Source organism: Agelaius tricolor, unplaced genomic scaffold, assembly GCF_023055355.1.
Source record: "Agelaius tricolor isolate 1412-34295 unplaced genomic scaffold, bAgeTri1.0.p SCAF_2, whole genome shotgun sequence".
Classification (NCBI taxonomy): domain Eukaryota; kingdom Metazoa; phylum Chordata; class Aves; order Passeriformes; family Icteridae; genus Agelaius; species Agelaius tricolor.
In genome coordinates, this window is record NW_027269262.1 from 13,559,913 (window position 1) to 13,586,065 (window position 26,153).

The 26,153-nt window shown below is 45.0% G+C and overlaps 1 protein-coding gene across 3 annotated transcripts in view; it reads right to left on the reverse strand.

Annotated features, from left to right (window-relative positions):
- Positions 1-3,272: 3,272 nt before the first annotated feature.
- The window catches only part of TNFRSF11A (TNF receptor superfamily member 11a), a 28,346-nt gene continuing 5,465 nt past the window's right edge, over positions 3,273-26,153 (reverse strand). The window contains exons 2-10 of one of the 3 annotated variants that reach the window (XM_071453462.1): positions 18,742-18,823; positions 18,191-18,316; positions 17,514-17,657; positions 16,324-16,417; positions 15,883-15,977; positions 14,897-15,004; positions 13,010-13,059; positions 10,535-11,387; positions 3,273-6,460 (exon numbers count right to left, since the gene is read on the reverse strand). In XM_071453462.1, the coding sequence (XP_071309563.1) occupies positions 6,078-6,460; positions 10,535-11,387; positions 13,010-13,059; positions 14,897-15,004; positions 15,883-15,977; positions 16,324-16,417; positions 17,514-17,657; positions 18,191-18,316; positions 18,742-18,823 (1,935 nt within the window). In that variant the 3' untranslated portion in view covers positions 3,273-6,077. Of the gene's footprint in view, positions 6,461-10,534; positions 11,388-13,009; positions 13,063-14,896; positions 15,005-15,882; positions 15,978-16,323; positions 16,418-17,513; positions 17,658-18,190; positions 18,317-18,741; positions 18,824-26,153 lie in introns of all 3 variants that reach the window. The other 2 variants (XM_071453457.1, XM_071453463.1) reach the window with 2 other exon arrangements.

Genomic DNA, 26,153 nt, shown 5'->3' on the forward strand with positions numbered 1-26,153 from the left:
CCATAGTGGCAGGCCTGCATGCTAAAAACCACCTTCCAGATACTCATTTGAGGTGCTTCAAATAATTGAGACGTTGTATAAATAGCCTTCCATTATAATCCAGAGATGATCAATAGGAACAGCCTATTGATGCAGTGGTTTCTGCATTTGAAATGGTTTGTCCTCATGTGCTGCTTATGGCAAATTTCAGTTCATTTTGTATTCACTGATTTTATTTGAGAGAGACACACATAGGCCTGATTTCATCCAATGGAAACTCTGCATGAGTTGCCAGCTGCTTCTTCTCCTGCAGGACAGAGGAGACTGAGGTCTCATGGGATAACACCTGGTACTGGACACCAGGAATGACAAAGCCTCCAGGATGCTGCTGGCCACGCTGCCATTTCCAGCAGCAGCAAGTTCTTCTCCCCACATCTCTACAGGGCAGTGGGGAGAGGGATCTTTCAGTCTCTGCTCCTCACACCAGCTCCAGCTCCTGCCTCTCATCCTCCCCTTCTTACAGGTGGGAGATTTGAAGGCCCATTCCCAGGCATGAGATGAAGTTTATTGACCTATAACCAGACAAAAGCACAACAGTGGGGAACTTGGTGAGAGGTTTTTCTCATCAGCTAAGGAAACAGCTCTATTAGAAAAAAAAAAAGCAACAGTTTCCAAGCTTTTGATGGAAAATAGAAAAGGTGGAAGAGGAGGAGGGATTATACTCTACATAAAAGAGTGATCTGACGACGTGGGCAAGAGGACAGATCAGCTGGGTGTCTTTGGGTCAAAATCAGAGGAGTCACCATCAAGGAAGTGCTTGTGGTAGGTGTTTGCTATGGAAGACCTGATGTGGAAACAGATAAAATCTTCTTCAAACAATTGAAGACTGGCAGTGGCAGCCTTGGCTGCACTGGTGAGATTATCCTAAGGAATGTGAAGAAGGTGAGTAGCAGAGTAAAACCCCAGACCTTCATAAGAGCAGAGTTCATCTTGCTCAGGGAGCTGTCAGGAGCTATCTCTGAAGTCTGCCTTGGAAGCCAAAGGTGTTCAGGAGCATTGGGAGACACTCAGACAATATTCTCCATGCACAAGAGCAGCCCATCCACCTAAGCAGGCACAGCAAGAACCCAGCCTGGTTAAACAGTGAGATACTGAAAGAGCTCAGATGCAAAAACAAGGAACATGAAAGTGATGAAAAAAAGGAACAGGCTTCCAAAGCAGAATATAGAAATATCACTCAGGCATGCAGAGACGCAGAGGGAAAGGTTAAAGCCCAGCCCTAGCCTGAGCTGGCAAAAGATGTCAAGAATAGCAAGAAAATACACGCTGTATTGTGTGTTAGCAAGCAGGACAAGGAACAAGTAGGTCCACTGTTGAGTGAGGTTGGCCAGTTAATTACAAATGCCAGAGGGAGAACTGAAGGTTTTCTTTATGCCTTCTTTGCCTAGATCTTCATGAGGAAGGTCATGCTTCCAAGTCTCTATGGAATCAATGAGGAAGCAAGTAACAAACTGCTGACAGTGGGAAAAGGCTGAGTTAGCTAAGGTATGTGTTGGCTTCTCCCAGTTGCCTTCTTCTTCTTCATGCCCAGAAATAGCTTCTAGGAGAGCACACTCCATAATTTTTCAAGGTACTCAAGTGAGGGTGACTCATCTGTAATTTCCCAAATCTCTTTTTTTTTCTGCTTTTGTAGATGGGTGTAATATTTGCCCTTTTCCAGTCAGCTGTGACTTCCCCCAGACTCCACGACCTGTCAAAGATGTTGCAGTGTGCCTCTGCAATGATGCTGTCAAGCCCTCCCAGCAGCTTTGGATGCATTCTGCCAAGTCCCATTGACTTGTGTATGTCCCATTTGTACAGCTGGTCTCAGACACTCCTGAGCTCCTTTGCTCTCCTTGGAAACCTTTCCAACAGTTTCCTGTGAAGCTTAATAGGAGCAATTTCATGTATGGCCATCTGCATATATTGTACAGAAATGTGAGACCACCAATAGAAACATGATGGAACAGACCTGCCAACTTTGATGCATGTAAAAACTGGTGCAATGCCAGGGATCGGCCAAGTGGTAAGGCAGGCTGAGAAATTAACCAGAAGAGCTGTGGTAATCCTCAGCCAAAACAAAGAAACCATAAACCAACTAGCCAGAAGAAGAAGAAGAAATAAAAAAGCAGTGTTAAAACATCGACTGGACACTCTGGCATCCTCACCTACCGCAACAGGGTTCCTTAATGTTATGCGGTCATTGCCTTGTTCAAAAGCCAAAGAGAATTGTAATAAAGCATTTTTTCACAAAGTTCATGCTTACAAATGCTCACATTTTACAACACAACAGATGTGACAGTCAGCTGGAGGGCCTGAAGGCAAGACTGGAGCAACACTCGATGCAGAGACAACACAATCATCTTGGAGGCCACAACCAAATTGGATGCCTGGCAGAAGGAAAAACCAAGCAACCACACGATCAAAGAGAAAACAATGGGAAACAGGGATATATGCTGGGGTCTGCCCAGGTGCTGCAGAAGTGAATTCTTCAGTCACGGTAGATTATTTTTACAGGAGCACTGCTGCCTAATGTGCATGTAGGTATCTGATAAAATGAGAGCACTATTAAATACCTGATCAGCACAAAGACATCTTTCAGCGGGGTTCTGTTTTATGACAGACACAGGGGTGTAATTGCTCAGATACCGTCAATGATAAAAAGGAGGAAACCTGAATGGACAAGTAGAAATGGCATTGTAGTGGTGCTACTCCCAGGTATGCTGTAAGCCTTGCAGAGTAACTTCCAGTCTCTGTGTGAACATGTAGCAAAGTACATAGATTAACAGCCATTACTGTCTACATTGATCTTCGATTCCATATTGTGTTCCATGGGAATAAGAAGGGCTGCTCCAGTGTCCTTATTTTCCCATGGCTATATGCAGAATTACTCCTGTCCTGCTAGGTTTGAAAGTGGCTGACTTTCTAGAACACCTAGTATATTCACCAAGGATAATTCATGCGATGCCTCAAACTAAAAGACTTGTAAAAATGCATGCTGAGCAGGAGGAAACTTCAGGAATGAGTTGGAATCAGTGCCTAGTTCTCAGCAGTAAAGCATTATCACACCAGGTCTATGAGAGCTCCTATCAGGCTCAGTGCAGGTGCAGAATATGCATTGCAGAATGCACTGTGGAAGGTAAGCACTTCTTGTCAACATACAGAAAATGTTACAAAAGCCTAACTAGGAACGTGATTATGCTCACATTTTGCTCTTTTTTCTTTTTCTTTAAACAGGCAGAGGCATATAATAATGTATTTCATTTTCCCTCTTTATTCAAATAAAACCTTCACCTTTTCTCAAATAGATATTTCAGATTTTTATTATCATTAATTATGTGTATTACAATAGCAGCCAGAAGCCTCCAAATTAGTGCCCAATGCACAGGTCCCTGTTGTACAAACAGATGCTAAAAACCACTCCCAGCTCCAAGCTGATGACAAATGAAATCATGAGGATAAAGAAGTCCCTTTGGGATCCTTGTCTAAGGAGTCAGGCAGAGACCCAGGGAACATGCAGCATGCTAATGGCTGTGATACTGTTTTTTCACTTTGGAATAGACTCTGGAGGAAGAAAAAGAACTGGGTCTGTTGGTGCATCATGTTTCCCATATGGGACTCATTTCTTCATGCTTGCTGATGATCCTAGTTTCAGTCCTTGCTCAGTAGGAACCTGAAATTCTGCAAGTGAAAAATGTGTCCTCATTGAGGACACACAATAAATTCTCATTACCTCCCTTCAAAACAGGATTTTGAGCCTGCTCTCTGGTGGCATTTACAAACCAAGGGAAGAAAGAAGCTGCAGAAAAAGACAGACCTGGGTAATTTACCCAGAGATGAGGGCAAGAATTCAGTCCTGCCTGCCCTGTAAATGGGGCTGGTTGCATGTTTTCCAGCAGGACTGATGTCTTGCAGAATGCTTTCCAGAAAAAAGCAACTGAAAAAATTAAGATGAAGCAGGAAAATATTTATACCACCTTTCCTGAAGGTGATGGTGGTTCTGCTTCCTTGTCCCTATTGTACCGGTGCCAAGGGGATACAGAACTATTCCAGAAGACACTAGAAAGAGGTTGTAAAAGATCCAGCAGGAAAGACAAAAGAATCCCACAGACAAGAGAGCCTCAGTCACGCACCTTCAGAGAGGCAGAGGTAGCTTTGGCCATCACTGAATGGGACACTCTACCTGCCTGTCTGAGTCTAGGCTAGGGTGATCTAGTTTTTTGAAGGCCACAGAGAGGTGGAAGTGAGACTGGCTGCTCATTTGCCCTTTTTGCCAGTCACTCAAGAGAGAGTCTTGCACATTTGTACTGAACTTTACATCCCAGATATATAAACAATGCAGAAGTATTCTCCTGAGAGGTGAAGGTGGCTAAGGCCATCCTTTTGTTTTATGCATGAGAAGCTCTTTGTGACGCAGTGATCACCTCATCAGCTTTGTAGGTACTCTTTCCCCACAGAGCAGTACTACTGCAAACAGCAGCTATGCAGTGAACCCCTCAACTTTAAAACCTTCCTGGGAAGAAGCCCTCCCACGCAGAGACCTTTTCCAACAGGGAAGCCAAAGATACACTAGGTAAGAGACCCCTTTGCTGTCTGGCAGGAAACAGAGCACTTGCCCTCCTGAGGGCCCCAGCTGCAGATAGATGCCTGCAGCACTTACACCTGCAGGAGAATGTCAGAAAATTTTCCCTTGTCAGGAAATCATTAAAAATGTTTCTTTTTCTTTTGGGAGTTCCTTGAGACTCTACTCCCTTCATCTTTCTCTCCACAGTGGCTGCTGGAGAAGGCTGCAGGATACTGGACATGAACCAAAGCCAGCTGAGTAGCCAAGATTCTCTTCTAAATACAACTACTATTATTCTTAAATGCCAAACCTTTGGTCCCATTGCTCATCAGCTGTCAGTTCGACAGAGGCTACACTCTGACTTCAGCTCACACAGGCCAAGTTCTGGAAATAGCTTCATGCTACCTAAGTAAATCTTTGCCTATTAATGAAAATAGCAAAGGGAATGACAAAATTGTTTGGGCAGGTAAAAGAACAGGTGTTTGACCCTGACCGAATTCTCCATCTTTGTAACTCCTGGAAACATCCACAGCTGGTTGTCACAGACCCTTTTTCCTTTATCTCTTTCTGCTAGCAGCTCTTTGTCTTAAATTATAGTGGTGTTATTCCTGCAGCCATGTACCAGGCACACATCACTCTCATCTCCAGAGGTTTGAACTCCTCTGGAGAGGTGCAACAAGGCAGAGGTGAATCAGGGTCACTATAAATGCTCTTTGCTCGAGATTAATCTGATATGCTTTTAAGGCTTATCAGCTGTATTTTGCATGTTATCATCCTCTTGTGGCAGCACTACACACACCTATTTATACCCACAAGTCAATAAGGGGCAGCCCAGGACTTTGGCTCTGGTGCTGATTTGGGACTGGAGTGTCTGCTTCCTTGGGGAAAGATGGAAAGGGATGATGCCACCTGCCACATCACCACAGGGAGGCAAAGGCTGCAGCAGCACCATGGCTTCCTTCCACCTCCAAGACCCAGCAAAATGGGTACAGCTTACTTGCAAAAAAGAAACCCTGAGGCACAGCTCAGGGGCCCCATGAGTCCGGTCCTTGGCCACACTGTCCCCTCTCCAGGAGCATCCTGCCCACCTGGCCAGCAGTGTTCTCCTCCTCACAGAGTCCCCAGGTCGATGGATCTCAGCTCCCTTCTGCCACTTGCCAGGGAGAGGTGGCAGGGAACAGGGGGCAGGCAGGAAGCCCATCTCCCTGTAGGGGAGAGGAGAAAGCCCTGCTGCTGCTTCTGCAGCAGGGGCAGCGTGCCTGGCTTCACGCGCATGCCCATCCTCATCGGCCTCCACCCAGAGCACCACCACCACCACCAACATGTGTGCCATGAGGGTCCTTCCAGCTGTAAAATTTCCCAGGAGACACCAGGGGCAGCAACAGTCTCCCAGTGTGTTGTGACACCCAGGATTTTGGCAGCACGGCAGCAGCCCCACACCCCGTCGGGGGCTGTGTGCCGGCGCCCTGGCCCGCAGCAAGGACACCGTGTCCCCTCAGTTCAACACCTTCTCCGAGAAGTGTCCCAGCTTCCCCTCCTCCTGCACAGGCTGGGAGGCTTGTCCGCCGCAGGAGGGGCCCCACTCCTGGGCCAGGGCTCCACCAGGCCACCGTGGCCCCCCGCTCCCCGGGGCCGGGCAGGCGCCCTGCAGCTCCGCACACTTCTCCTTGTAGTGCTGGGCATTGCCGGCGAAGGTCTCGCAGCGGCTGAGGTTCTCCTCCTGCACGGGGCTGCCCACGTTCTCCTCGCTCAGCCCCGAGGAGGCTGCCACCCCCTCCTGAGAGTTCTGGCTAAGGTAGACAACAATGATGTCGCCCTTGAAATTCATTACTTGTCCACTTGAAATAAAGGTGGAGTTACTGTTTCCAGTCACATTTCCTGAGGAAGGACAGGAGAGAAAAGAAGACACACATGATTAATATCTTCCCCTCACAAGGTGGATGCTTAGTGTAGTGAACTTAATCTGCTGTGGTGGCTTTGTTCTTGTTCCATTATTTTTTCCCCCGTGACATGAGGATGCTCCTATAATCAATGCCTTCCACTGGACCTTTTCATTATTTCCATTTTCATCTCCTCAGGACAAAGTCTGTCATACGCAAGGAGCATGTCTGGAAGGGTTGGAAACATTTTCCCTCTGAGCTGTGATCTGGGAAGCCAGAGAGAAGGTGATGATCTCGTGTCCCCTGTGCTGTGTGATGCACAAAGCTGTGTCCAATCTGCCTCTGCCTGCATTTGTGAGGAAATGCTAATTATTTCTGATTATGAGATTTATTTTTTTCCTAAAGTCCCAGAAATCACACTGTTAACCAAAGAGGCAATAAACCCCCAATCAATCCTACCATTTGGGTTAGGTAGCAGGCTTACTGAATAAATACTGAAAGACTTAACATCAGATCACACAGTCACATAGTGTCCAAAAACCACAGAGCTTATACAATTATGTTATATAGTCCAGATCCTCCAGGTATGTACACTCTGGCACCCATCTAGCCTCTGCATGGATTTAGCTGGATATAGACTGATGCCATTGAAGAGACAGACTCTATATTATAGCAACTTAACTTATGGTTTCAGTCAGTCTGCCTGAGGTTAGAGATTTTTCAGTACAAATGCAATCTTTCTGCTATTCAAGGACTGGGCTGCTGACCTAAGTGACAGCAGGACCAGGTTCTGGGAATTAATAAACTTTCCTCAGAACAGAAAGAAAGTAACTGAGAACAAACTTCCAACATCAAACTAACAAGCTTGCTGAAGTTTGAAAATGAAATAAACTGAAGAAACCAACAAAAATTTCCTAGCCTGTCAACACCCTTTCTAAGAAATGTTTTTCCTGCTGTGCTTCACTTCATCATTACTTGCACCCGAGACATTCCCATTTTCCTTGCAGATAAACACAGCCCAGCCCAGAGAAATGCTGTTTTTCCAGTGGCCACAGGTGCTGTTTGTACACCAGCACTGGGCACTGGTCTCCAGCTGTGTGGAGTCAGGATCTGTGCCTGCTCAGAGTTGAGTCTGGGCAGCACTCAAGTGTCTCTCCAATAGGCTCCCCCTAAGCAATCTTATTTATTTCACCTAAACCACTGCATGGCTAGCTCTTTGCTTTCTCCCCACGTGCTGTTGATTAACATGAGATGTCCATAAGGGTTTTCTCTGCAGGAGTTTTTCCCTGCTGGGAAAAATTGTGTTTTCCCTGTGTTTGATTCAGTGTGGCTGTTTGCCATGAATAAAAGTCTTGGGCATAATGGCAGTACAAAAATAACTGTTTGTCTTTAAACAGATTCCCTGTCACTTGCAAAAGGTGCTGTGAATAAAGTTACCAGTGCTCAGCACGAGATCAAAAATTTAGAAATATATGTGACAGTGGGAAGGGAAAAAAAAAGGCAGATAAACACATTTTTAATGTTTAGCTGAATGTGGCTGGCAAACATGCTGAAACAAAAGGATATTTAAGGCCTGAAAACACAGAAAATGGACACAAGAGCTTCCTACACTGTGCAAGAGAAGTGCTTCCAACCTGAAAATTATAAAGGACACATTCAGAATGAAGGCATTGTTCTCTGCAATGTTTCAGCCTTTTGATCTCTTCAGACTATTTGATATTAATAACAAAGACAGATTAATTTCTGTGGTAATTGTCCACTAAGAACTGGAACAAGGCAGGCAAATAATTTTCTCTGAGACATTTAATGGCCTCTAGATGGTGAGAACTGTTTGTCACTGCCAAACCAGGCTGGTTTGGGATCTGGAAGTGAAAGGCTTTGCAAAACCAGTCCCAATTATGAGTCAGCTAAGTTTTCCTGCACTCATGTTACGCTGTAGCCCTGCACAAGATTTGAGGTGGGCCTGAACTGATCCTTCATGTTCTGACTGCCTCCGGGCTTGTGAGAAGAACTTGTGAGCAGCTTTGAAGGACTGCTTGAAGGCTTACCTCCATCTCCTGTGGTGAGCCTTGGAAGGGGCACCTGTCCAGAGGTCCACTTTGGTCCTCTAGGATTGTTTCAAAGGAGGCACAGAGTTTACCAGTTCTGTTGTCACTTTGAGTGTTAGTGAACTAAGACCAAAACTTCATGGAATTTACCATGGTCTTTTTCTTCCCATTTTTCACCCACCCTTTTTTGTACCATTCTGTTTTAGCATAACTGTGTGCAAAGCCTGGTGGCTCCAGTTGCTTTGAAAAGCTTTACAGAAACTTATTTTACATGCACACTTATTCCATCTGGGCATTTCACAATGCCTAGCAAAATGACAGATGCTGATCACCCACACGTGCAGCCCTGGCATGCCTGGGCTGCTTCAGTGCGGAACCTGTGGCTAAGCCCTGTCTCGGTCCTCATGCAACCAGGCCCTGCCAGGAGAGCATGGCCATTCTGTGGGCAGAAAAATTACTCTGCCAACAAGCCAGGTTACCCACAGATAACTAACCCACGCTCTGATACTGCCCACAGCTCTGTCAGTATCTTCCTGTAATCATGCAAAAAGCTGGCAAATTAGGAACCCGGTATCTGTGCTCAGGTTTCACCAGATGGCACTATAGCATGTACATATCCAAAGGCACAGACACAATTAAAATCCCATGTAAAGAGTTGTGCTGCAGATCTAAGATGGCACTTGCTAGCACAGCGCTTATATCCAAGCTCTCCCATTTGCCCTATTGTTCCTTAATATTTTCTCTTTCTCTTTGCATCATATTTAGAAAGAAAAGTACCAAATATAACTTGTCTTTCAGTTGCACCTCAAGAATCCAACAATAACAAAAAAGATAATCTGTGTTCTCTTTACTCCTGCTGCATTTTGTATAGACCAGAGAGTGAAACTGCGTCAAGATTTCAGGAAACTGAAGCCCAGAAAGTCTCTGCTCTTCAGAAGATGAATGCTACACACTTTCAGATTCCCATATGGAATGCATGTTGAGAGAGGAAGGGCCTTCAAGTGTGTTGTTTTGGGGCTTTGGCAGACTGACAAGAATGTCTCTGAAAGAAATTTTAAGGCACGACATGGTTTTAAGGAAGGCCAACAGCTTACAACTGCTGTGGGTATTACAGTAATACTTGGATGTCCCACTCAACACTAAGGTCTCATTATGCTTGGCAGTGCACTGATATAAATAAAAATAGACCATCCAACTTTATGAGATTATAATCTAAAATGACTAATAACATATGACAGGCAGATTGCAGACTTTTGTGCTGAAAAAACGTCCGGGGAAGGAAGGTTGCATTCAGAGAAGACGTGTAACTTCCCTTCTGCTGGTTTTGCTTCAGTGCTTTTCTTCCCTTTCATTTGACAATTTTACTATATTAACTCAATTAATAAATTGGCAGACAATTAGTAAAGTAATCAGTGTTTCAGAGTTGTTTAGGAAACAAAGCATATGTATATGGAGAAACAGTGTCTGTATGAAACCATTTTATGTGAACTCTTATATCCCAGCAAATAAAAACAAAGAGAAAGAGCCATAAGCAGAAAATTGTAGATAATCTCTTAGACCCAGTCACAGCCACCAGCTTACAACTCCAGCTGGAGTTTCACTGATCACTGTATAAATGTAACTGGACTTAAATCTAATGGCAAAAATATGTGTGCACACTGGTGAATGAAAAGCATCTGCCTGAGCACTATGCATCCTTCCTTAGCTCAACCGATAGATCCCTACATTGTGTTCTGCTAACAGAACTGCCTGGCCTCTGCAGTGACAGCCAGAAGGTGGGTTCTGTCTGCATTGCTGGTTAGATCAGGGTGGGACAATGGTCCCCTGCAGGGCTCATTCTTCTTGCAGAATTCAATACAAACCAAACAGCCTTACAGTTTCAGAATTTTTTTCGTACTACCTTCAGGGCAATTTAGTGAAAAAGAATAATTTTCTTCTCCTAAATCAGATCCTCTGAATACTACTGAGCTAGCAAAGAGGACAATCCTATACAGCTGTGTATGGGTGAAGCCTAATGGGCTTACCAGATGCTGGAGGGAGGTCTGAAGTGCTGCTGTTTATCCCTGAAGTGCTGCTCTGTGTCCCTGAAGTGCTTCTGTTTGTGTTCTGGTACTTCACATTGGTACTATCTGAAGGTGCATCTTCCATACCAAGATTGTTTGCTAGAGTGCTCTGACCAGCAGAGAAAAAATTCAAACCGCAGGTGCACTGGGCACAGGAACCAGTTTCTGGGGAGGTGGAGATGCTGTCAGCCGCAGCACAACAGGGTTTGTAACACTTTTGGGGAGATTCTCTGTACAAAATGCCACACCTCACACAGATCTTCTCTGAGTCACAGTTTGTTGCAAAATGATCTGTGTCTTTGTTGCCTGTTTCCTTCGGGCAACTGTGGGCATGTTGGCAAGATTTCTGTAGAAGCTGGTCTGTGGCAATGTGTGTGCCATCTGTGTTGGAGGGAGGGTAAAAGCCTGGAGAGACTGATACGTCCTCTGTGCTCCCAATACCTGAAAAGTACTGGTTCAAGCTGTCATTCTCCCCTGCCTCCATTGGTTCTGAAAATGATGACACAGTTTTACTTGCAGTCTGACTTAGTAAAGATAAATAATCAGTGTTATTGAGGTCCTTATCCATGTACTCGTCTTCCGTGGGAACTGGTGGGAATTGGTAATCATCAGTCTCGGTCACTACGGAAAACTCTCCTGCCTCACAAGGCTCTGTGCTGGGGCCCCCATTCCTGCAAGGAGTGTGACCAGAGGTGCAGCATGATTTTCCAGGGACAGGAGAGCCCGAGGGGACCAGGAGACATGTGCCTTCAGCAGTCTGGGGGACAGGAGCATTTGTGATGTTCACAGTAACAAGTGCATCTCTGGGGAGTTCCTGAAAGAAATTAAAAGTAAAAATGTCTTTAACAAATAGATCGATATGGAATTATTTTTTAGACAAAGAAGGAAAAGGCAGATCCTTCCTCTGTGTGTAGCTGCTGAGGTTGAGCAGTGCTGCTATATTTGAGTCTTGATGTGCAATTCTACTCTGCTGTGAAACCATGACTGGTGATGCTGGGCTCAGCAGGTGCTGAGAATGGAATCTGGTGGCCTGGGGAGCAATAACATTCCATCTCGTGAGACAACTATTCCTAGCTTTTTCTTCAAGGCCACTCTAGAAAAGTTAGTAAACCTAGAAGAGTTGCTGGATTCTGCTGTTCCTTAGGGACAATTAGTAAGACCCACTGCTTATTAGGTTTTGGAAACACTTCCATGTGTCTGAAGGGCTATTGGTCTGTGAAGGCCTTACTGGAGGCTGAATTTTTAATGTCAGCAATGACTGAAGAAAGAACCTGGGTTGATTCAGAAGTTCTGAGACAAGCTAGAAGAAAAGGCAAGCAAGGTTGTATAAACCTGAAAGGTTAGGACAAGAAAATGCAAAGGCCCATAACATCCTGTTGTCACAATAACTGACAAAGTAAAGCTACATTTTTGGTAGCAGCTCCAAAAAAAAAGGGTGGGAAATACTTCAGGGGTTTTCTTCAGTTTGTACAAGTTGTGCTTTAAGGGTGTTTGGGAACTGATACCTTTAATTTCTAGCATCTGTTCAGATCTTCCAGGATAGAAAAGAGTGTAAGTGCTGCCAGCCACTAATTGCTGTTGATTCACTCCTCTGTCCCAGAGGACCTGAGCAGCTGCCAAGACAGGAGGTTTCATGAAGACTTATTAGACAAAAGAGGAACTGCCTGCTTAGAAAGGTGGGTTTTTTTCTATGTTTGGTTTTTCTTTTAAGCTATGAAATTGGAGTCTTTCAACAGCTAAACTCATCACAGCTCCTAGAAGTGGTGGAGGGACATCTGGGACACCTCAGTCCACATCCACAGTGTTAAGCAGGCTGTGCACATGAACTTGAAGCAGTGCTACCATCTGTTTCAAGCATGGAGCTGGTGTTCTTCCAGAGCAAAAGCTCTTATTTTTTTCATATTGGAATGCACAAGTAGGATTTCTTCCTCCCTAGAATTAAGAAGTCAAACAGTTTCTTTAGCTGATGGCTCTGTGTTTAATCTCTTGCATGCCTGGCATTTTTGGCATGACCCAAATCCAAGTTTCTTCCCTGTGAGTACTCTGGTATGTAACAAGGGGCAAACTCAGCTGAAGTTTTTCCTGCACTTAGGATTTAGAAAGGCTCTCTCCCAGGCAGTCTCAGGTGTTCAGCGACCAGTGGGTTCATGATTAACCTTCTCACCATAAATATTAAATAATCACAAGACCTTTATCTCTGTTAAAACTGGCTAAAACCAGAGAGCAGGTTCAGAAGCTATTTGTGAATGGTGATTTCACATGCCTCACATTTACAGAAAACCAGACTGAAAAAGCCAAAGTCATGAGCAATTTTTGAGGAACTCAAAATTGGTTTTCTAGCCAAAGATCACCATGGAGTCTGCTTCAGAAGGGGTGTCAGGAATGCCAGGAGGAAAACAAAAAACAAAGAGAAAATGCTACTATCTTTGACTTTACCTTTGTTCCTTTTATTTGGCTGCACACTTCATTAGCCCAGTTCTGTAGATCTGCTGTAGGGAAAACAAAAGAGTAGCTGTAACATATAGCAGGCACTTAAGTTAACCACAGACCTAAACACCCACAACCCACAATATCATATTAAATAAAACCAGCAAGCCTGTTTTTACTGCCTGCTCAAGTGTCCCAGCATCGGTCTAGCTGAGGATTCATTGTAACTGGAACAGGGATATATTTCTGTGGAACAAATGTTTCCAAACTCCCAAAATAGACCATGGTTAAACTGTGTTCCACATCAAATGGGGTTTCTTTCCTGGTCATATGTCACACCAAGCTATGACTGGCCCAACAGCGACCTGCTCACAGCAGAAATGCTCTATTTCAAGAGAAGTCACATGGATGGCCCAAAGGCTCTTCCCAGACAGGAGTGAGAAGCCTGGAGAGAAGAGGGTAAACCACTGAAACCACAGGATGGCAGCCTCAAATATAGCATACTCTACTTAATCAGGGTATGCTTAATGGGGAAATTAATTCCAATTTCTTTGGAGTATCTCCCAAAGAAAACCTTTAAGTCCAACATGCTTTAGAGCAACAACTGAAGCAATGAGCAATTCTTGGTTCCTGTTTATAAATTCAGGAGATTTTGAAGGGCTCAAGCCCCATGTACATTTGAAGTTTACGATGGTTTTGCATGGCTGAAGAGAGATGAGCTGTGCAGCCAGTTCCCAGCAATGACTCTGTTGCTCTGATGTTGATTTACCACCAGTACCCACAACAAGCAGGAAGGGCTTCTTCCTGAGCCTGCAATTCTCCAAGGCCGGGTGAGCAGGATTCCCCATGCAAAGGCAATGAGGGGCAAATGCTGCTCTGTCACTGCAGAGCAGCAGGGCAATAAAAAAGCCAAAGAAATTGCATTCCCCCCCTAACCTGCTCTGCATCGCAAGTATTTGGTTTGCAAGAGAGTCACCATTTCCTCCAGCCCATGCCAGAAATTCCAGATTTAGCACAACCCATGTTTAGTGTGGCAGAGGCAGTCTATTTCTAAAACATGGGCTGAAATATACTTTACAAGAAGTGAGTTCTGTCTTCCTTTCCACTGCTCCCAAAACTTTTCATAAATTGCTAGCACTTGGAAAAGGAAATGATGGAAAAAGTTTTCCATGTTTAGGGGAAAAAAATTAAGAACCAACAGAACAATACCTCTGTATGTCCTTCACTAAAGACACCCAGGGCTTAACATAGAATGGAGGAATATGAAGGTATTTATATTCTATAAATAATAAACTCAGTATCCCACTATTATCCAGTATGCCTTTGGCTAGAATTTTTCTATTTTTCTACTTTAACTATTCATATTATTACCTTCTAGTATTTCTTCAATACCTCATCAGAACTTCAGTCTTCAGCTAAAAACATCATCTCCATCATGTTCTCAAATACACATCAGTCTTGAAGTCCATATTTTAACCTGTCCAGATGCAGGATTTTGGGTGGGAGGGAAAGTAAGGTGAAGAAGACAGGACTTCTGTCTGTCTCTGCTTCCCTTCAGCCAAGGGGTTAGCTGTTCCAGGTGCTGCAGAGCAGCCAGGCTGCTATGAAAGCCCCCAGAACCAGCCCTCCTCCTTCCAACCACACTCATGTCTGCCCTGAGGATGGTCACTCCTCAGGGTCAAGTGTAGTGCACTGTAAATTACTGCCTGCCTAGAGGAAAGGAATTTTTGGCCTGGCTTTGTGCTAGATAAAGCATATGTATATGGACAGACATAGGGATGGCACAGAACTTCCAGTGTAATTCCTGAGCTTCTTAATCTGTTGGTTACCCATGAAATCAGAGCACACAGAGAGCCACAGTTGTCACACCCATGAATACCATTAGTTATGATGTACCTGTCAGCTTTTTCCCCTTCTTCTTGTAGTATACGATGAAGACGACAATGCCAATTAGTGTCACAAAAAACAAGACGACAATCAACACGTACAAGATCCTGTTTGTTCCTGCAGGGTGTAAAAGAGATAGCGCCATCAACACAGCCTGCACTCAGCAGAGAGACAATCCTTGCTCATTTTACCTGCTCTTCTACAGGAGAGGGTTGTTTTTCCTTTCTATTTGATCTTTAGTTTCTATAATAAGAACAGTAACTCTAGCACTCATGCAGTTCTGTGACAAGCAGCCACACTGATGGTACCTGGTACCAAGACATTTCCATAAAAACCAGAATCTTGGTGTTACAGAGCAATGTTGTCTGGTCAGGCTTCTCTCAATGTTCCCTTGCAAGCTGCCAGCAGGCCACTGGGGTAAGCTTGATCTCACTCAGGGGACAGAGGACACACATTTCATGGAGATACAGGTGGAGAAATTTGTCCTTTATCTCAAGTTATGATGGATCACTGCGTGTCAGGCAAGCAACCTCCTTGGCACCATATCCACACTGAAGAAGGAAATGGACAGTGGGCAAGAAGGGATACCTGAGAGGGATCAGGCTGAGACTGTATCCATTGCTATAAAATAAGCAAGGAGAGGAGCTGCTAGTCTTTATACATGTAATGTGTGTATGGAAAGCACATAAAAATGAACAAGCTGTAAATGTGATGGAGTCATGGGTATAACATGGCTCTAACAGCAATGCTGCCACGCAGTTTAAGTGGGAGGTGTCAAACTCAGCTTAATAGTGGACACAGGGCCTAGATTCACCAAGCCTGAAACAATTTTTAAAGATGAGATTTTCCATCCAAGAACACTGTCTTGGTCTACAGCTGCTTTCCCTAGAGTCACCCACAATGAGAATGGATTTAAGTCAGCCCAAACCTCTAATAATCACTTCCCTCCTCCTCCCTGCTACTTTCCAATCAACAACCCCTATGAGGACACAAACCATCTTCTGATGGCTCAGGCATCTTCCGTTGTTTACAAACTGCATCAGACTTGTCAGTCCCAGGCACAATTTCTTCCATTCCTAGAGCTGTACAACTAAAAAAGAAAGACAAAGAGGCTAGGTTCTCCCAAGGAAGCTTTTTGTGCCTCCTACACTTATGCAGAGCAGTACTTTCTGTTGTAAAACATGACATTTCTCCACCCCTAAGAATCTCAGATACTTTATTTTTGGCTCAGCAGTCCTGTTGTCACTGCTCTCTCTTGTTCTCCTCTAAGGAGAATTCAAGCTTCAGCCTGACAACGCCTTCATCACTGCACAGCCAATGCTGATGCTCCATGTGCTCTACAGGCAGTCTGGACCACCCCACTGAGAAATGCTTTTGCCCAAGCTTCTCCCTGCTTTCTGGCTGGTGTGCTCCATTTACAATACCCAAGGACTTACTTGGTCCAGGATTTACACTCGTCAGTGGATGAAGAGACCTTTGAAAAGTAGCCTCTGGGACATGGTATGCACATTGTGTCCCTGTCTTGTTGCACTGTGTGTAGGAAGGAAAAATGTCATAGATGAGTTTCTGTGGGCTCCTTCCAAGTGAGAGGAAGGTGACTATGCTTCCCATCCTCCCGCTCCACTCTCCTCCCTCAATTCCCCTAAAAGCTTTCATAAAGAGTGGGGTCTTAGGTTGTATTAGGGCAGCAATCACAGCCTCATGTAAGCCCCAGAAAGTCTCACCTGAGCATTTCTCTACGTGATCAAAATGAGAAATGATCAGGAGCCATTTGTGTTATTTATTGAAAAATAATACACAGCTGTTACATCCTTCCCCTTCTATTTATTCCCTCATGATGATGCTGTGCCACAGACAGTGACACTGACTGGTATTGTCACTTCTATGAAGCCACAGTAAACAAAATGCTGTATCAGGATTTGTTAGGCTGGAGAAAAAACAGCAACTCTCCTCCAGACACATGAAGCATTTCTTCCTCCATTTCTCTATTATTTGCTGCTTTTCTGGGGTTCCTTATGCCTGGTGCAGCTGTTCCTAGTGTTCACTCTGAACTTAACTCTCTGTTTTCCACCCACAAAACATCTGCATCTGGTTTTAGATTTAAATTAAATGTCTGTAATAAACCTTTGCACTACTAGCCATGCAAAACAGAATACATGAGCTACCTGAAAAGTGCTAATCAGTTTCAACTTGTTTGTAACATTAAAAAGTGGCAAAGCAAAGTCATTGCACAAAACCAGATTGCAAATCTGACCTCAGGAACAACCCCCAAAAGAGTGCTTCTCTGAATACAGGAGCAACGCATGACCTAGTGACTCACGGTCAGACACCTCAGCAAACATCAGAAATGTACTGGACACCTTGCAATTACTGCCATGTCCATGTGATATCTTGCAGAAGTCACTTGATCCAAGACACTATTTAAACTACGGAAGCAGGAGCCTTCAAAATGTGAATAGTCCAGGGGGATTACATGCAGTAGTAATGACAACTCAGACATGCATCTTCTGTTGTCATCTGAGAGTCTAAAGGACCCTCTCTAATGTCACAACCCACACGATGCTGGCCTCATCCATCAGGCCTGAGCTGGACATTTCACTTTGTACATCCCCTTTCTGTATCTTACCAGGAGGCTTGACTCCGAGTCCGGGAGCACACATGGTATTTCTCTGGCAGCAGTCGCAGCCCTCGTTCCAGTGGTAGCCCATCGTACAAGCACACTGCCGCTGGAACGTGCTGTTCCCTGGGTTCACTTCTCTCAAGGCCTTCCCTAAAAGAGAAAGCAGATGAGAGTAAAAATCTCTCTGATAACAAGCTTCAAGTTTCTGAACCTCCCGTTCTACCTACTTGCTTTGCTTGAATGGCAGATGGAAAACCATTCATGTTAGAGGAAATGGTGTCTTTCCGGAAGCAGGGGAGACCCTTGATCAGCGCGGGGCTCCTCACCCACTGCACTTCTAAACAATACATTTCCTTGTGGCTTTTGTAGAAAATAAACACAGCATTTGCAAGGGTGAGACAAACACATTAGGGGAAGTGAATGCAGAGTGTGCTGGGCAAAAGGACAACTTCTAAAATCAGCTCACAGGGGTGAATGGCCCCGGTGAAGATAATCACTATCAGCAGCACTGAGACTGCAGTCATGGTGCTCTGCTGTCTGGGGACCTCCCTCTCTGCCAGGCTCTTCTGCAAGCTCAGCCTTTGGTGCTGGCCACCTGAACACAGCAACTTCCCTAGATCCACTTTCCCATCTCCGTGCTTCACTAATTTGGATTAAAGGGTTCTGCAGTATGAACAGCTCACCTTGATCACATATTTTATGTAGGAAGCATTTATCTTCTTCATTCCAGACATCCATATACTCGTTTGGGCCACACGGCTGGCACACGCTATCAGAAGTAGCAGTGCATCTAGCAGACAAATACTTCCCTGTGATTGAGAAAAGAACAAGTAGGTCACCTGGAAGCTGTAGAGCAGCTGTCTAAGGAGGTTAGAAAAATAAGAGACTGGGTGCTAACACTGTTGTGGACAATCATTTCTTCCTGCACCTTTTTAGTTTGTCAATCTGGTCCCCATCCAGTGTGGCACTGAAACATCTGTGAAGTGGGCAGCCTGGGATCACAAGAATCGAGCTCCTGTCTGTCTCCCGCAATGGTTAAGTGCTATCCCAACAAAACAGCTGCTGTGGCCTTTGCTGAGGCCAGCAGGACCACTCCTGCCCTAGGAAGGCACTTGAGACCAGGCACCTGCAGGGCACGTGCCAATCCACCAGCAGCCAGGAGAGCTGGCTGCCTCATCCTCAGAGCAGCTGCTAAGGAGCCTCTCAGCCTCACAGCCTGGCAGTGCTCACATACCTGGCTCACACTTCCTGCAGCACCGTCCCAAGTACTCATAGTGTTGCTCGCTCTCACACGGCGGAGTGATTTGTAGTGACAGCTGGAGCAGGGAAGGAAAGAGAGGACATGATGAGAACCAATACACTTGGAGAGCTCCAGACCTACCCAGTCCCAGCGCTGGCAGAGAGAACGAAGATGTTCTGTCTCTATCTCTTGTGGACAGCCAGGTAATAAAACTTACCCAACACTTGTGATTTCAAAGGTGCTTTGTAGACATGCTAAGAGTATGTACTTGATGATGTACACACAGGGACTTTTAATAGAGCCAGGTGACAAATAAATAATCCATCTTGCAATTTGTCATGAACTTTTGGCCTGCTACATAACCTCTTCTTACAGTACTCCTTTATTTAAAATCTACGACTTTAAAACAATTGTAAAGGCAAAAAAAGGCATAGAGATACCTCTGTAGTCTCTTCCACAGAAATTACCTCAGATCAAGACCTGGGAAACTGCCAGTTTTAATGCAGAGCATTAAGCAAACAAGCAAAGTGAATGATTTATATTCCTGAAAAAGAAGAAGTTCCCAGCTTCCCATTGGGATACAAAATGCTCTTGGCTAGTCTCATAAAATACTGGGCTTAAATTTTGCAGCTTTTTATGGCTCCCACTGTGTCCTGCCGAGGTGGTCTCATGGAACTGAGGCAGCCATCCAGAAAGGTGATGCAATTATCCAACAGCTTTTTGTGTCTCAAAAAACCCAAACCAAAACCAACACAAATCTACACAAAGCACCCCCTCTCCCACCTAAAATGGGTACATGACAGGGCATCTGCAAAGTGGGCAGCAGAGTTGCCTCTGGCCCTCATGGGCCTTTGCATTCCCTGCCAGCTCTCAGCAGCCTGTGGACACAGTGGTCCCACCCAGAGCCCAGGCTTGATGGCATGGCTTGTGCTGGGGATCCTGGCCAGCTGAGCATTGTGCCCAGCCCTTCACTGACCCTGCTTTGGCATCTCAGAGTCCTCAAGGCAAACCCAACACCTCACAGTCGTTGATCTTGAAATTAGATAAGGTGATTCAAAATCAAGCCCATAGCAAGGAATTCTTCACTCTTGGATACGGCCCTGAAAACTGCATTAACTTGGACAAAGCTGCAATAAAGCTTCTTCTGCTGGTTAAAGGGAGCTTTTGCCATCTAATAGCACATGACAACCCTATGCCTGCTGGTGCTGCTTCCCATTCCTCTACTTAGCATTCTCCCCTTGTTTCCTCCAAGTCTTCACATCTTCTCCTCTCTCCTTTTCTAGTTTAAGCAATAGCAACCCCTTAAAATATAGTTTTCCCTAAGCACCTTGCCCTCTTCTAATGCTGGGAAAGGTCTTGTATATTTAAGATGACCAAAAAAGACTGAATTTTTTTTTAGAACACTACCCTCTGGCTTGCAGTTTGAGCCATGGGTTGGTGCATGACTTGTGTTTATCAAAACTGCACTAGCTGTGTCTGGAACAGAAAAAGTAGCACAAGTCAGAGGTCTTGAGTTCTTGTATTTTTGCAGGGTATAAACAACTTACAGCCTTTTTTTTTATCATTACAACAAGCCCGGGTCAAATTAAGAGTCTAGTCTTGTGTTGTCTCATTGTTTCCTTGTCTGTCTCTTTGCACTCATTAGCAGTACCTTTCCTGCGATTAGATAATGCCTTTTTGGAACAAACACTGCATTCCCTGTTTACACAGCACCTCCAAGGAGGGGCACAGGATAACAGGCAGCACTGGTGAGGGAAGAGGCAATCTAGGAAAAGGAAAGTTGGGCCAGCCTGGCAGCTGAACAGCGACACAGCTCAGTGACCCCTATACTTGAAAGAGCTCGTTTTCTGTAACACACTTCAGGCTAAAACACCGAGATGGCCAGCAAAGGGCTGAGGTGATGATGTGGAACCAAGCACAAAGAGTGTCTTGAGCAATTGTTTCTCTACCCAGCCATCCACAAAGGTAACAATCGTGGTGAGACCAAAAGCAGTCTCAGTCACTCGCTTTTTGTTACAGAATATCCTCTTCTTCCTCGTTTGCCCCTGTTTAATAGTTCCTCTTTAGACAAAAAGACTAAAAAATTTACTGAAGTGTCAAACAAGGGCAAAGTCATCCTTTTTGCGGAAGAATATGCAAATCTGCTAAGGAGCATTCAGCTAAAGGGTCTGGAGTAATTTCTGAGAATCACAACTCAGCCTGAGGAAAAGCAGCAGGGCCCTGGAACCAAGGTGAAGGGAGCAGGGTAATTGCTCAGCCACCCGTTGGGCATCATTTTATACCACCAGGTTTTACAACACAGTGAGGGCTACTGTTATGGAATAAGTCACAGCTGCATTAACCTGTGCTCTGTGTCAATAAGCAGCCTCTTCTGTGTCTGTGTCCTTCCCCTTTTCACACAAGCCAAGGCATTCATAAAGCTGCAATACTCCCTCTTTTGATTTATGCCCAATGGTGCAAAGACAAGGCTCTCATGGGGCTAACCCCCAGGTGAAGGTGAGGGATTCTACCCTGGTACGTACTGGTTGGACCTGCCAAGCATGAAAGCTGGGGCAAGAGTGGACAGGAAGGGAAATCAAAGCAACCTGGAATTTTCTTATGATGGGATCCAAACTTTTTGCTAACACAGCTCTGTTAGACATGAAGCTATCCCATGTTAATCCCTCTGCCAGGCAGAGGGTCTCTCACTGCCACGCAGTGTCTGTCTCAAACTGTACATTAACTTCCTTTGGAGGATGAGAAGTACTTGTGCAGCAAGTGATGACCTGATGCTTCACCATCACCAGCACATTCCTGCCAATGTGTCCTTCTGAGACAGGGAAGTGCAATTCATTTGCAGATGAGGAACTTGTACCAGGAGGCCATCTGGCTTTACAGAGGTGACAGGAAACCAAACCAAGTCTCCCAAGGCCCAAGTCTGCTCCGTTACCCCTGGAACATCCTTCCTCTCCTCGGATGCTGGCCTGTGGGTCAGAGTGATTTGGACACCACCAAGCTCTTATCTAGAGAGAGAAAGTGCCAACTTCCTCTGAAGTGCTTAAATGAGATTACACCCAGCCTGCTCATTCCTTTAATGGTCTCGCTATTGATGAAGCTGCTATTGAATCCCACCACCCTGTGTAAATAAGTGCTTCAGAGAGCTCTAGGTATCCTGTATAAGTTTAATTTGTCATTTTGAAAGTGTGCAAAGCACCCAGATTTGCACCAGCTCCTAAAAAACCAGGAAGCTTTCCCATTTGATCAATATTACTTCAGAACAAGTGTACCTGACAGGGGAAGAAGCCAGGGAGAAAAAGACAAACCTCCTCCAGGCTTGGTAGATCCAGTTTGGTAAAGCACACCAACACATGCTTACCTTTAAGCACATGATTACCACAATAGACTTCTGTGGAAAAACAGGCATGCTTACATCAAGGTTTGCAAAAGACTGTGTTTTGGTGTTGAGCTGCAGGGAGACTTTTCAGCTTTGAGTTTTTTCTTGCTTATTTGTTGAAAAGGATACTAAGCGAGAGTGTGCTTGTGCTTTTAGGGTTGGAGAACATCAACGACAGCACTACAAAGCAACACTGTGTTACTCACACCTTAAAAAAACACACACACAGGTGCTTCTGAAGGGGAGAACCAGCAGCATTCAGACTCCTGTCCTCAGGCTTAACGAAATATTTATTCTTTGTGCCCTTGAGCAATCAGAGGGCAGCAGAAGCTGTGTGTCATGGATGCTAAAACTATTCTTCTTGCTCTTCACATTTCAGAAAAGATAGAGTTGCATGGGCCTCTTTCCTTGAAAAGAAAAAATCTGGAAGAACAAGGTCGGGGGTTTCCACAATCTTTTTCCCGTGACACTTTTGAACAGGAACCTGAGGCCTCAATGAGGATTGCTCATTTGCAATAATCTCAGTTTTGCAAAAATTGAGATGTAAAGAGACACGTCAAGGGATAACTGTCTTTTAAGATGACACCTTCTTGACCAGTGTAGTTGTTTCTGGAGAGTATTCAAGTCATCTGTCATCATTTCACTGAGCAAAGCACATTTTTTTCTCCATTTATTATTACAGTATCAAAGTACCTATGGGAAAGACAACTTTGGTCTGTCCTGCCTTGCCAGGACCACACCACTTCTTCTTTATACTTTGGAGCCCAGGTTTATTTAAGCCACTTGCTTTTGAGGTCCTTAGACTTGCCTGCTACAAAACTGAAAAAAATCTGTGGATTTGGGGCTTATTAGCCTTTGTCAACAGGAGTGAGATCTGAGCATTTTCCTGAACTGAAGTAGCCCGTGCAAGCACAGTTAAGAGGGCCTCTGCAGTCATCTGCTGCTGCTTCTTCAAATATGAGCCACTGCCTCTCCCCTCAGAGGTACCAGCTGTGCCCACAGCCTTCCAGCCTCCTACTTGTTTTGGGTCAGCAGTACAGTTAACCAGAACCCAGATTTCTTCAGCCCATTGTCAGTTTCAGAGGCTTGCCTAAAAAATTATCTAAGAGTGAAAACAGAATCTGGTTCTCAATGGGTGCTGCTGTGGCTGGTGCTCCCAGGCACTCTGTTGAGGCACATAATAGTAACAACTCTGGAAAATTTTACAGCTGTGGGTGTACAAGGGGAAAGAGGAGTCCTGTGTTAAAAACTTAATCATAATCACGTTGCATGCAACAGTTCCTTCATGGACAGCCTTCATTGTTGATAAAAATTAAATCAAAGCAGTACCCAAGTCACAGCTTTGCAATTCCAGTTATTTGCTTGCAGGCCTGTAATTCATCACAAAAATCTTAGATTGTGAATGAAATGCTTTTGGTGATGTCAACTTTCCAGTGACCAGTAAACCACATCACAGAACTACCACCACCGGTAAAATAGAGCCGGGAAATGGCAACAGCTAAACTAAATATTATTTCACTTTTAAAAATAGGTCCTTAAAACCCTGCTACAGCCTGAATGCCTCAAGAGGCCAGAAAGAGCGTAAGGGATAAAATCAATAATAAAGAGGTGAAGAGAAAACCGTAACGTGCGGCCAGGACTTAGGCAAATGGTGGCAGAAGTTCTGTCCTGCCTATTCCCCTTGTCCCTCTGTTCCAGCGTGCAGCCAAAAGCAAACACCTGAGCAACTGGTGCTGCTCCACCAGTGGGAAGGAGCATTCCTCAATCTCAAACCCACCAGAGCTATTTCTGGCCAGCAGCTACGCAAAGGAGAAGTGCCACACTGACGGCTCTCACGGCGGGGTGGGGGCAGGCAGACAGGAACCTCAGGTATATCAGATAGATCAGAGGGGAGACAATGGGGGTGAGAGACAGCAGGGCTGAAACAGGGACTGACTGAAGCTGTGAATCAGCCAGCCTGCTTCCACGGAATTGCCATCATGTGCACAACATTTGTCATTCAGAGACAAAGTCATCTCCACACCGCAGCCAGAGGGGCACACTTACATTTTCACTGCCTGGGCAGTCAGCAGTGCCTGCACATTGCCTGCACTTTGCTGCAAAACCTCATGCTTTAACCTGCGTGCACCCACAGCGGCAGCAATTCAAAGACTAACAGCTACTAGGTAGAATACTCTGAAGGTGAATCAGAGACTGAGAACCCCAACACTAACCAAACAAAAATATTTAACAAAAAGGCTTGACAGCAAAACCAACAGTCCATAACAAGCAGAAATAAAGGCTGCAGAATAATGGCATTATCAAAGCTAATACCTAGGTGTGCTTGTGGTAAGGCCTGCAGAGGCAAATCTCTTCTAGATTGAACAGGTGCAAGAGCAGTGCTCCAAAGGAAAGTTTAGTAGCCTTCCCACTCCAGGTACTGTCTCAATGACTCATCATGAGTAACTCTACACCCTACACCCATTCATGCTTAATTTAAAAAAAATTTAGAAAACCCAAAACAGTTAAGCTACAATGATTTAGGGGGAGCACGCTCCTCTTGCATTTTTGTTCAGCAGATCATTTTTCTATGCTTCATCAGCTGAAGATGAATTTTAATGAAGAAATGACCATGACAGATTTCTTGGGCTGGATGCCAGATTAGGTGTCCAATGTGGACTTTCTGTGCTTAAAAATCTGTATATTTATGTACCCTTTCCTTCCAGCACACCCTCAGAGTGGAACATAACATGGTATTATTACTATGTGCGGCAAAATCCCAAAATCCTAGCTGAGCTGCTGGGCAGAATGAGAAAGCCTGTAGTAGAAGAGAGCTTTCACCACCTGATGCTCTGTTCTGGCTTCCTTCTCCTGGATTTTAGCATTGTCCATGGAACAACTGCTGAGTACTCTGCAGGCAGGAACATGAAGGGCAGGGGTGGGGCTGCAGCCCTTGCTGGGGATGATGGCTGTCTGGGGGGATGCATGTAACACCCACAGACTATTCTGCTTCCGTGCGAGTTAGAGGGGGGACTGCATAACTGTATCTGCACCTTCTCTGTTGTGAAGGAATTGCTGCCTTTATTAAAGAGCTCAGGACTGGGCTGAGGATTGATTAATTCACTCTTTAGGTGTCAGTCACAAGGAACCAGCTCTGCCGGTGGCTGCGGCCAGTAATGTCTATGGAAATATTCCTCCCTGATTGGAAGAGGCCCTGGCTGCTTTCCATAAGCAGGCTGTTTTACAACATGTGGTATTGCAGGGGAGAGCTTTTCTTCCTGTGAGATCAGATTCAAGGAACCATCTCATCCTTGCTACCAAACAATGCAAAGTTACTGGAGCATATGTTGCTCCTAAGGCAAAACTCTTTGCTGTGGCAAAATAATGCACTCAAAATAGATTTTCTTGTGTGCTACATAAGCAATTTTAGGACTTCATATGAACCTAGCTGCGCATTTTTCCCTATCTGTATTTCTGCATTCCAGATTAATGGGTTGCCTAACAAAACTTCACAGTATTTTTATTTCCATACAAGATTCTTTTCTTTTCCCTCCCCTTTGACCACTGACTAAATATATTCTGTGTCCATCTGCAGTCACAAATGTTGTTCTTTGCCATTCTTGAACAGACCCTATATACTTCTTTTTCTTTTGGAGTAGCCACAAAGTGGTGAGGGTGAATGACCTCATTTTTTCCCCCCCTCCTTGGCTAATTGGCTTTTGCAGGGTGGATTAAACCGGACAGCTTGGCTCTTTTACCAAAACACAGCCTTTTCTGGTCTCTTTTATCTAGATTTTAAGAAGGGAGGCAGCCAGAGGGTTCTGCAGAGGCCGAGAAGCAACCCTGGGTCTCAGCTCTCTCTCAGGCTCTCTCTGCCTGCCCACTATGCTGCCATTCCCTGCCAGAGCCCCTCCTCCAGCCACTCCTTTGGGAATGCTGCAGGGAGTCAGCACAAACACATCTGGCCAAGTGGTGTGGGGAATGTGCCTCTGCTGTGGGGATGCTGCAGGGGTCCTGGGCAGAAGAAGATCCAGAGAACAAGGGTGAAGGCTGG